This window comes from Poecilia formosa, unplaced genomic scaffold, assembly GCF_000485575.1.
Source record: "Poecilia formosa unplaced genomic scaffold, Poecilia_formosa-5.1.2 Scaffold271, whole genome shotgun sequence".
NCBI classification, from domain to species: Eukaryota; Metazoa; Chordata; class Actinopteri; order Cyprinodontiformes; family Poeciliidae; genus Poecilia; species Poecilia formosa.
The window spans coordinates 810,994-821,934 of record NW_006800210.1 but is presented as its reverse complement, the minus strand read 5'-3'; the positions used below and the strand labels follow the sequence as shown (position 1 = coordinate 821,934).

Below are 10,941 nucleotides of genomic sequence, written 5' to 3'. Positions count from 1 at the left end.
TGTTGGCTCTTGGCATTTATTTGAAAGTAGTTAGACAGGAAAGTGAAGAAAGACATGCAGCAAATGTCACTAGGTTAGGAATCAAACCTGCGACCACCACCAAAAGGATTATGGCATCAATATAAGGATCGTGCTTTTCCCCTGCGCCACCACAGCACCCCTAATTGTTTTCCTAAATATCAGATCAAGATAGGAAAGCATGTGCTAAGAGATTAACTCATTTGATTTCATAGTTCTATAACAATTGTTTCCACATATAAAAATGTATTCTTTTTTGGTCACATTTAAATGTTTCAGATAATCAAACTAGTTTTATCATCAAACTAAGATAAGTTTTTAGATTTTACTAACGTAACATATCTGTCCAGCCTGCTCAAATCTGAAAAGGGCTCCCAATCATAACAGATGCTTGTGTAACCATTATTAATATGGCGAGGTTCACTATTCTTTGAAGCAATGAGCCTTCTCTTTTCACCATGTTGTTGCTGTATGATTGACAAAATCTCATTGTTGAGTTTGCAGTCAACAACTAGCACTCATTAGAATTAAAAGCTGTGGACTTGAGACTATTTGTAAAAAAGAAAAAAAAAAAAAGACAATTTGAGAAAATTAAACAAACGGATCCAAGATGAAGATTTTCTTCGCCATGACTGTTTGCAGGCTATAAAACAACTAATGATCTGCCTCAGTCTTTCAGGAAGTCTTCAACTAGTTTGTTGAATTCCTCCGCGTACTTCAGATGGAGGTTATGCTTTCCCTCTGGCATTAGATGCAACCTAGATTTAGGGGGGAAAAATGTTTTAGCTCATTGTTACAATAAATCTAATGCACTGAAAGTTATTGGTTGGAACATGGTCTCACCGTGATGCTTTTATGTTTTTGTGAAGGTACTGAGGGTGGAAGCTGGGGACCATAGGATCTTTCTCTCCATGTATGATCAGGGTTGGACAACTGATAAGAGGTAGAAGTTCCATGCAGATATTTCCTAAACATGAAATTCAAAAATAATTATTTCAGCCTAAAATACAAAATAAGACATCAAAATATTTATTTTATGCATTTCCTGTTTTTTTAAAATAGGCATGAAATTTTAGTTTCATTTCAGTTGTTATGCTTCTGTAACAACATGGTTTTCTTCACCTTCTGGTCTCTTTGCAAATTGAGCAATGCCATCCACCCAGTTCTCCCATATTTTGGCAAATGCTTCTGCTCCGTACACTTCCTCCATGGGCTGCCTCATTCTTGCACTCCACTTGGAGACATCACGGACCACTGGATATTCCCAGAAACAAGAAATATACAATCAATACTTAAGAAACAGTGTCTACTTTTGTACCGGCAGCTATTTTGGACAATAAAAACTGGAGTACTGTTGTAAAGTTTGAGGTCATCCTGAGTAACAAAGACATTAGATCCCCAGACGACCATCTTATTTATCAGCTCAGGGTTCCTTGCAGCTGCAATCATAGCAGTGATTCCCCCGTCGCTCCAACCCAGCAAAGAGAATTTCTTAAAACCTAGAGTCTGTTTAAAAAAAAAAAAGAACAAAATACCAATGAAGAAATATTTTTACAAATATTTCCATAATAACCTTTAAAAATAGTATACATTTTTGTGATACACACATAAGTGATAATATAGTTTTATATATACTTTAAGACAGATGAGACATCTCACTTTTTAAACAAGAATTACAATGTTGACAAGCTCTAGAAAGTCATTTCGACCTAATGCTGCTAATGTTGCATGTGTACAGGAGGGGCGTTTCAATACTTAAAGTCACCCACTCTTCCTCATTTTGCTCAGACACTGAGGAAAAATTAGTCACTGTTAAAGCTAATATATCATGCATAAAACAATACAGAGACAATGTCTGGAAAGAACAACTAATTTAAAGAAGTGATACCTGAACATCAGCAGAAATTTTGTACTGACAAAAAGAAGGCACTGAAAGCAAAGATTTTATTAGGATTGTTAGCCACTAAAGTACTAATGTATGCCATTTGTTGTCTCTTAACCTTGTTGTTTTCCTTCCCTTTAAGACAAGTTTTTGACCATCTTTCATAATTCTTTGGAAAGAAGTAATCAGAACATGAACTATGTTTTATGTAAAGAGTGTTTTTTTATTTCTTTGCTGTATTTATTGGAAGAGGATTGAAACACACAGAAAATGGCTCTGTACAGTTAAGTGGGATCATAAGTCACCTTCATCAGATCTACTCCATCCTTTGCATCCCTCTCAAAGAAGTCAGAAGGGAAGTCTCGATCTGGAGGACGGGATTGCCCATATCCACGGGGATCCCACCCCACCACAGTGAAACGCTCTTTGTTCAGAGACTTCAGCTGTGGACCGAAATCTGTCTTTGTGCTTCCTGTGGTAAAAAAAAAGAAGAAAAAAAGGCAGATCTGTTGTACACAAGGTATTAAGGCTTATGCTCAGATTGTGGGTCTGTATTTACCCAGGGCACCAGGAAAAAGAAGAACAGCATGTTTCCCTTGTCCTGTTTGCTCGTAGTACAGATCAACGCTGTTAACACGCTGCTTGCCCGAGGAAGCTGAAGAGCTGCAGAGAAACAAAACAACGTCTGAGGAAACACGAGAACAGACGCTTAAAAACGTGTTTGGATCTGAAGGACACATGACTGCATGGAGTAGTGAGAATTATTTTGTGAAGCAGAGAAAAAAAGTGTAGCATAATAATCTCAAGGAGTTCAGAAAAGGGTCAAAACACCTTGCAGGGCAAGAATGTCAAGTTTTTTACAAGTTTCATAAATTAGTTTCTTAATGCAATACAATACAATGTAAACATTTTAAGAAATTGCTCCTTTTTATTGAAAACTTTCTTCCAGACTGTAGCCAGACTATTGGCTAAGTACACTTCCTCCACAGAGTTCTTCAAGAAACACTGGAAGTTTTTAAAAAAAATCATTATAATGAAACTCATTGACCTGACAATATTATTTTTGTAATAGCTTGGCTCCACACGAGTGCTTAAAATCTTTGATAAGGAAATCAAGCTATTCCAATCAGCTCTAATTCTCTTTACAACCTACTGTTACTGTTATCAAGTTTTTTCTAAAATTAAGTGTTCTCACATATGTCTCAAACACCTTTAAATGTGACAAAAAAAAAAGAAAAATCTAAATTAATTTACAATGATTGTTATATGCTTCATGTGATGTCATCAGAGACGTGCATGCGGACGCTCCTTTTTGGGAAGAAATATTTTATCTTCTTTAAATAATGCTTTACAACAGAATAACTAAACAAGCTAGAAGTTTTTCTAAAATTGACAATCTTTAAATGATTTTGGGATAAACTCTAGCAGACTGTTTTAAGGAGCAAAAAAGGTGTGCTGTCCACAAAATGAACGAAATAAATTAAAAGTAGAACTAAGTTAAATTTACCATGTAATTCCTAAACAGAAATTAAAGCATTAACCTAAAAAAAAAACCAATAACTTAATTAGAAAATACACGTGAATCCCCTATGAAATAATTGCAAGTTAAACTCGAAAGGAGTTTTGGGTGGTTTCCTGGTGATTTTGGCAACTTTCATCATTCTTTGTGCATCTAAAGAAATTGCGCCATCTAGTGGATGTAAAAAAAATCATTGAAGTAAAAACAGAAGCACCTAGCCCCAAAGCTAGACCTGTCCGAACGAACTTCTCATCTGTTTTTGAGTCAGTTTGAAGAACTTTGAACATTAGACGTTCTCCTACTGAATGCAGTGCAATGCAAACAGTTACCAGTACAGCTGCGACGCCTCCATGATCTTCCCGACGTCTCTGCTGCACTTAAACAAACGTCTTCCAAACAAAAGCAAGGCCATTTAGTCAATAAGCGTTGCAGCCACACGGTCAGCTACTGCAGGTTGGATTAAAGCGGTTTAAGATTGTTCAAAGTCCTCTCAGTCATGAGCTGCATGTCGGTGTTTTCAAAGGAAATCCGGGTAGCAGCAGCAGCGAGTGACTGAGTGAGGTTTGGGAGTGTTCACGTCAGGGAAATTTAAAGCGAAAGTACGGGAAGGACCAAGACCGTTTAATTTACTTTATTCCAATCCAGAAAAATATGTTTTGCTTTGATTTAAGTGCATTACTTGAAAAGTTTCATTTCTTAAGTTTGACTTTGTACAGTAATCACTCTAAGAAATTACATGTTTAAATATGTATTTTCTTTTGTGTGGGGATTAAAGAAAGGTGAGTACAATATTCTTTATTAAATGGAATAATGATTTATAAAACGTATAATTTTATGGCACTTTCCAGGCATACAGTTGCACCCAAAAGTATTCGTATCACCAGGAGATTCAAGTTTAGAGTAATTTATCTTTACCAATACATACTTTAATGGTAAATTTAATGCTTTTGAGTATTGGGCCAAAACTTAAGTCTGATTCAGAATCTGAGAGAGTTGAAGATTAATGGCAATAGAATGAAACCTTTGTTTTATTTCAAGCCACAATGAACCTTCCGTGTTGAATGAAACTACCTTAAAAAATTACCTACCAGTGGTACAAAAACATTAAAAATAGATAATGAACTGTTTAAAAAAAGATTCCTCAGTTGGAAGGAACTACTTCCTTTTAATAGGGAAAACCCCAACAGAACCAGGCTCAGCATGAGCAGCCATCTGCCGTGATTGAGCAGAAGCTGAGAAGGCAGGACAACAATTAAAACTCACACAGAAAACCAACGGGCTAGGTTTACTTTCAAAGAAAAACAGAGTATACAAAGTTAATGACAGCCATAATTGCAAATAATACATCAATGGTGGGCAGAGAGAATAAAAACGGCAGAGATGGGCTAAGCGGTCAACCCAAGATCAAATGCAGAGAGACTACATTTGATCTAATGATGTTGCATTCAGCTGTATGTTGAGCTTTGCACAAATACATAATTCGGTTGCTGAACTACAATATTAAATATTTGAATCACAGCATGCTGTACTATTTAGATATGGAACACTACAAGTTGATTTTTTTTATACCTTTGTGATGCATTTGCCAAAGCTACCATGGCATCCTGTTCTCACTACTTGAAATATGTGCTTAAAATGTCCAGTCATTTCAATTAGTCAGGACTTTTTCTGTCCATCTAGCTGTTATTCTGCAGCAGCAGTCCTATTAAGTCCTTTTTAGTTTTCTTTGAAATGCCTGAGGTTCATCTTTAATAAGTGCAATATTTCTTTTAATTGATTTGTGGATTACTCTCCCATTTCACCCCATTGAAAAAGAAAAGTAACAATACTTTCTTATGCAACAGTTTCGCAAAACAACTCACGGTTTGAGATAAAACTCCAAAGCTTAAATGGAAAAACTGCCATTCTTATCTTTTGTAACACTGATCTTCTACAGATATAGTGTCTTTGGTTTGCTAAACTCACTGCCGCCTTTAAAGGCCTATGTAGCGTTAAAGCTTCGATTGTGAGTTAAATACTCTAAATATGTGAACATTTAATTCAATATTTGACAGACTGTATCAACCACAATGTGTGGCAGATAAAAATTCACCTTTAGGATCTGGCTGCAAAATATGTTTTTCCAGCAACATTTGACGTTAACGTTTAATGCTATAATTTCAAGGAAATCTCATCTGGAAAAAGGAAAAAAAGAGAAATAAGAAACAAACATAAATGTCTGTTAAAGACTACAATAAATCAATTTTATATTTTTTGGAATATATGTTTGTACCAAACCTTACAAAGACCTAGCATAACGTATGTAGAGGGTTGCATTTCTAATTTTCTTGTTTAGTTATTACACATATTTATGTCTTTAAAAATGTTCTCCTTAAACTTCGGGAGTTAGTGACCTCTACGTAGATGGAGAAAAGTCTTAATGAAAGAGGTACAGCCAAAGAACTTTTAAGTAGGTAGTAAAAATAATCAAGCAAAAAAAAAAAAGTATTTCCTGTAATGAACTTATGAAAGACATTTTAATATAAACCTCAACAAAGGCCAGTTTGTTTATGTCTGACTCGTCAGCCCTCATGAGCTGTTTGAGCCCTTCCCCGTTTTTGTAAACGCCTCCACACTCCTGTGCTTGTTAATGAGTGTGAGCAGTGCCATGTACTGAACCGCATACAGGAACACAAGACAAAAACCAGGCTAAAAATACCCTGGTTGGCTATGAGCGATGAGTTGAAGGTGTCGCCAGATTTACTGGAAATGCAAAACTTGAAGTGTGTTCAATGAAATAGAGAGCAAGAAATTAAAGTTAAGCGGGGTAAATTCTTAATGTCAAGAAGAAACCAGACCCGTAATCAGGCTCAGTGAAGTGATTTGAAGATTTTACCTAACTTTAGTAAATTTAATGTTAGGGCTCTTAGTTCATAACATCTACTGGATGAACTGGTCCAACCTCCGATTGTATGGACCTTTACAGAGAATATAATTGATTTGAAAGTATTTTTTACAAATAACCAGATGAAAAACTGTCACAATTCTTGGGATATGGGGGATTACGTTTTCTTAGTCAAGCAAAACCAGTTAAAATGTGATTTACTGCAAGTATTTTGAGTCTGATTGAGAAGTGCTCCTTGTATGGCAGAACAGCTCAGCACATGGTGACAACCAGACGTCACCCCGCTCTAGATGTGTTCTCCTGTTTCTCCTGGCACTCGACCATCTTTGTCTGGCTGGTATGTGTCTATGCACGATCCCGTGACCCAGCTCGGTCTAAATATAAACACCCAAGCAGTGTGCTTCACTACTAAGGTGACATTACGTAATTCTAATCAACATGTTCTTAGCGAAAGATCTCTCGGGACATGAGCTGTGGACGTGTCAAAGATTTTGTGATATTTTGGTTGACCCCAAAGAAGTTATCAAGGATGGTTGGAGGACAGTGAGACGGAGCTTGTCAGTTGAGAGTAATGCTGCTGTAGAGCATCAGGATTTCGTCCCCGAAGCCTGAATTGGAAGAGAAGGACCATATAGTTGTCTTAGATTTGAACTTACTTGCATAAGACATTCTGTCAAAGATGGGTAATGGAATAAGTAAGGTAAAGTATCACAAAGAATCGGTTTGAATCTCCAAAATCTCTTTTTGCATTGTCCGTTCAGCTCCCTTTCCTTGCTCTTTTTAGATCCTACCAGATCTGTACCTTGGTAACATTAAAGGTAAGCCTTCATGTCAGTGAAGAAATGATTCCTTTTTTTTTATCATTTTCAGGACAGCGTAGTAGAACACGTTTCAGTTCCTCATATGAAGGAGCATGTGGTGAACTGCTACACTGAGCTTGGTTTCTATAGAGTAGAGAGGTCACAGTGTGAAGCTGAACGACTGGAGTACTGCATTTTGACAAGAAAAAAAAACGTACAGTACTGTTTTTATCTTTACTGAAGTTTTTCCTTTGAGGTGTGCAGCTGCTGCTGGGGAACATAAATCTTATGTTGTGAATATGATGAGCGTTGGTGTGGGAGGGGATGCCCCGTGCTGTGGGGGTGTCCCTGATCTGAGATGCATTCCAAATGTTTCCACAAAACAGCAAACCAAAGCATGAGGTTGCTCTTTTTATATATAATTCACACAGTGAACCATAAACACGTAGGCAATAGCATAAATATGTGGAAGACTTTTTTTTGTAAACGTGACCTGTTCTGAAAAATGCTGTCAAATAGGAAACATAATACCTTTCATCTTAGCAACACCTTTTATGTTTTTTTCTTTTATGCTTGCCACCGTGCCTATTTAAAGACATTTGTGTACGACAAAGGAAAAAATAAGGTCTGGTGTTATAAGGCTGCCTCTCATTCTGGATATGTTTTTTTTTTGTCTTAGTTTGAATTAACCAAAAAATGACTTTTTAAAGTCCATTAAAAGAAAAGTATATATACACACTCACACATATCTTTGATAAAGCATGGCTTTATGAGTCTTACCACTAAACCTTTGAGGTTACCATTTATGATTTAAATAATTTCAAACACATTCAGATGAGATTCAAGTTTATTCAGCTAAAACTGAATTTGAAACATAATGTACTCTGGTTTAACAATAGTATTTATCTAAATAAATTCACTTGATGAAGCTCGTAGAAAAAAATGGAGTCTTGATTTGGATACCCGCTATACATTTCCAGATGTCTACATGCTGTACTAAAGGCTCTGAAATTGGGAATTCCCCCCCAAAACCACATTTACTGGGCCAGTAATTGGTGCATGTCCATAGTAGCTGAACCCTAATCAAGTGTCTAAATCTAACCAAGTAGTTCTAATACCAAAATCTAGTTATCGTGTAAAATCCAAGGGCAAGCCAACCTCTAAAAAGCAGTTCAATGCTAAATAAACTAGAACAAACTGTAAAATTAGACTGTCAATAAATTTGGATGCTGTGAAAGTTGCAGCCCGTCATGAGGCCAGAAGCCTGTAGTCACTTTCAAACTGGATCTCTCATTTATGTACTTTATCTGAGTAAACAGAAAAAATGAAAGTTGCATCAAATAAATCAAATCCATTGATAACTTTCTATATTTCACAGCATTTCTGTAAAATTTGCCTATTCTGAAATTGGGATTTGAGAACTAATATCTTAATACCATGAAACTATATATTGAATCTACTTCTACACATAAATAATGTTTAAATTGTCAGTGCATAATATGATTTGGAATTTTATAGAATAATTAGAAACACTTCTATTTTCCTTTATTTGTGAAGGCTTGTCGCCTCTTTGTCCTTCAAAACAGATTTTGCATTTCTTTGAACACTGTCCATTGGACAAATATATGCCATGATGGGTTACACATAAAAATAGAGATGTGAAAGGCTGTTCATACTTTGCTCTACTGAGCAAAGCAAGCAATCATAGTATTTTGCATTGAGTCCTTTTAGTCCTTTATCATTTGCCAATTAGGAATGTGGTGGGTCTAGCTGAATTTTAAAGGCAATGCAATATTTTCTGCAGTTCCTTTTAGCTTCAAACTAATCAGAGAACAGATTAGTGTACGGATTCCATCTGCTGTCAACAACTGCAGCTTCTATGTTAAGCTAGCTAAGGTGCTTAGCTAATGCTAAGTTAGCTTATTTACATCTAAATCTGAATAAACTGATTTCTAACAAAACCCTTCTAAATAAATGTATACATTGTTTTGGAAGATATTAATATGTTAAATATGTGACTTTCAGTCTTATACACAACATTGTGCCAGCTCTTAATTTCAGTTTAGCCAGGTAAAATAAAGTCAGTCCCAATGCATTACTAGTTATCAAACTAGAGGAGATACAGAGGCCTACATTACAAATATGAGTCTTGATAAAAGCAACAAAAACTGCATGTTTTCACACTGATGAATCACATCTTGTATCTTTGGATAATTAAAATTATATTTTTAATAACTTTTGATCTTAAATGTCAAATTTTGGCAAAAAATATGAAAAATAAAAGTTATCTTTTGCTTTTAGAGCCTTAGGGGAGTTACTAGCCTTCCCTCAATTTATGATTTGTGTTGCATAAAGTATACCCTGGGAACATATAGATAGTGACTCAGGATTGCACTTCTCTCGGAAATACTTTGATAATTAAAAATGGTTGTGTTGTTTTACCATTTATTACATATTTTTGCAACATAATGTCTGCAGTTTATGGTTGCTTACTTGCATTGTAGCAGGGCTTAGTGAAGGCTTCTCTAGGCCTTTTTGGGATGGTTTTAGCAGCATCCTGCACATTTGCAAAGCATGAGAGAAAAAAATGCTTAAAGCACATCTGTCCATCGTAGAAAACATTTGGCTTCCTTTTAAAGAACAAAATTTGATTAAAACAATTACTGTTTCTTGCTTTTGGGCCAAGCTGTTGGACTGTTTTAGAAACACTGGTTTTCCGGTTTTTCTTTCAGTTCAAAAGAAGAGCAAAACTTTTAAACCATACGGCCATATTTGCTTGGGAGACATTAAGGGAGGGGGGGTGTTGTCGGGCAGAAAATGCTTTATTTAGGTTGCAGCTTTCATGCTGACATTTGTCACTGGATGCAGAAATAATTTCAAATTTCTCAATTTTCTGTGATTCACAGATGCACAGGACCAGGAGCTACTGGCAAAGCACAACATCACCCACATCCTCTCAATCCATGACACAGCTGCACCTGTCCTGGAGGTGAGGCAGCTTCAAATTGCTGCATGAGCTTTTGCGACCCAATGACCCGAACCTTCATCCAACTACAGAGTACTTAATGTCCTCTGAACTCAGTCACTTACCCGTCAGTGTCCCAACTGATCAGTACTCATTGTGAAAGTGTGAAATCTCTGCGGAGCTGCTGTCTCTTCAGTTAAATATCTCCCTACAGCTGTGTGTGAGTACTTTTGTGTGGCAAAGGCATGTAGGGAATTTTCTTAAGATAGTTTATAACTACATAATATATATTATCATCCTGTAGGTTTATCTATTTTATGTCTTCAACCTATTGAAGAATCACTTCCCGAAACATATTTTCATTACCTAAGATCATTAGTGAGATAAGAGCACTCAGTGAAATCATTATCAAAGGCAGCTGAAGTAGACAGATGTTCATATTTTCAATTGTGTGACAGTCATAAGACATGGAATCCACCAGGTTTCAGTAAACACAGCGTTTACTGAGGCTTCGGTATTGTTTGAACATGAAATTTCAGTCCATGTGTGAAAATCTGCTTCAGCTGATGCAGCTGCTGTTTGATGCTATTTTCTTCACAAGAAGCTTTTAGTTCTGCACATTGAGGTCCAAAAACTTTTGAAAGAAGGACTGGACAAAAAAAAAAAAAAAAAAAAAAGCACTTCACATCAATATTTGAGTTTTCACACACATCCAGTCTGACATGAACCACCAGTTTCACACGTCACTACGACACACCAAGAAAAACAGAAATCAGGACTGTGAGAAACAACAAAACTCTAAACTTTTTTTTAGTAAACTCTCACAGCAACAGTGGAAAGTTGATGGTGATTTGGTTTCACTGATGTTTTTAG

The 10,941-nt window shown here is 36.2% G+C and overlaps 2 protein-coding genes across 3 annotated transcripts in view; one reads left to right on the top strand and one right to left on the bottom strand.

Annotated features, from left to right (window-relative positions):
• Positions 1 to 202: 202 nt before the first annotated feature.
• bphl (biphenyl hydrolase like) lies at positions 203 to 4,000 on the bottom strand. The gene is made up of 7 exons (XM_007570980.2): positions 3,749 to 4,000; positions 2,460 to 2,563; positions 2,206 to 2,372; positions 1,371 to 1,524; positions 1,141 to 1,272; positions 862 to 985; positions 203 to 776 (listed from the first exon to the last, which is right to left on the bottom strand). Exons 1-7 carry the CDS (start codon positions 3,829 to 3,831, stop codon positions 686 to 688), a joined length of 855 nt encoding a protein of 284 aa, XP_007571042.1. The 5' UTR covers positions 3,832 to 4,000; the 3' UTR covers positions 203 to 685.
• A 2,736-nt stretch (positions 4,001 to 6,736) lies between these two features.
• LOC103151116 (dual specificity protein phosphatase 22-B) overlaps positions 6,737 to 10,941 on the top strand; it is a 10,147-nt gene continuing 5,942 nt past the window's right edge. The window contains exons 1-3 of one of the 2 annotated variants that reach the window (XM_016681147.1): positions 6,737 to 7,003; positions 7,088 to 7,121; positions 10,010 to 10,092. In XM_016681147.1, coding sequence (XP_016536633.1) covers positions 6,983 to 7,003; positions 7,088 to 7,121; positions 10,010 to 10,092 — 138 coding nt within the window. In that variant the 5' untranslated portion in view covers positions 6,737 to 6,982. The remainder of the gene's footprint in view (positions 7,004 to 7,087; positions 7,122 to 10,009; positions 10,093 to 10,941) is intronic. The other variant, XM_007570979.2, reaches the window with a different exon arrangement.

Bases quoted from the DNA above. Each gene is read 5' to 3' on its own strand.
- bphl (XM_007570980.2), bottom strand. From the start codon at position 3,831: ATGGCCTTGCTTTTGTTTGGAAGACGTTTGTTTAAGTGCAGCAGAGAC. The intron at 2,564-3,748 runs GTAACTGTTTGC...GTTTCTCTGCAG, and splicing joins GAGGCGTCGCAGCTGTACTG to CTCTTCAGCTTCCTCGGGCA. The intron at 1,525-2,205 runs GTGACTTATGAT...TTTTTTAAACAG, and splicing joins ATGGAGTAGATCTGATGAAG to ACTCTAGGTTTTAAGAAATT.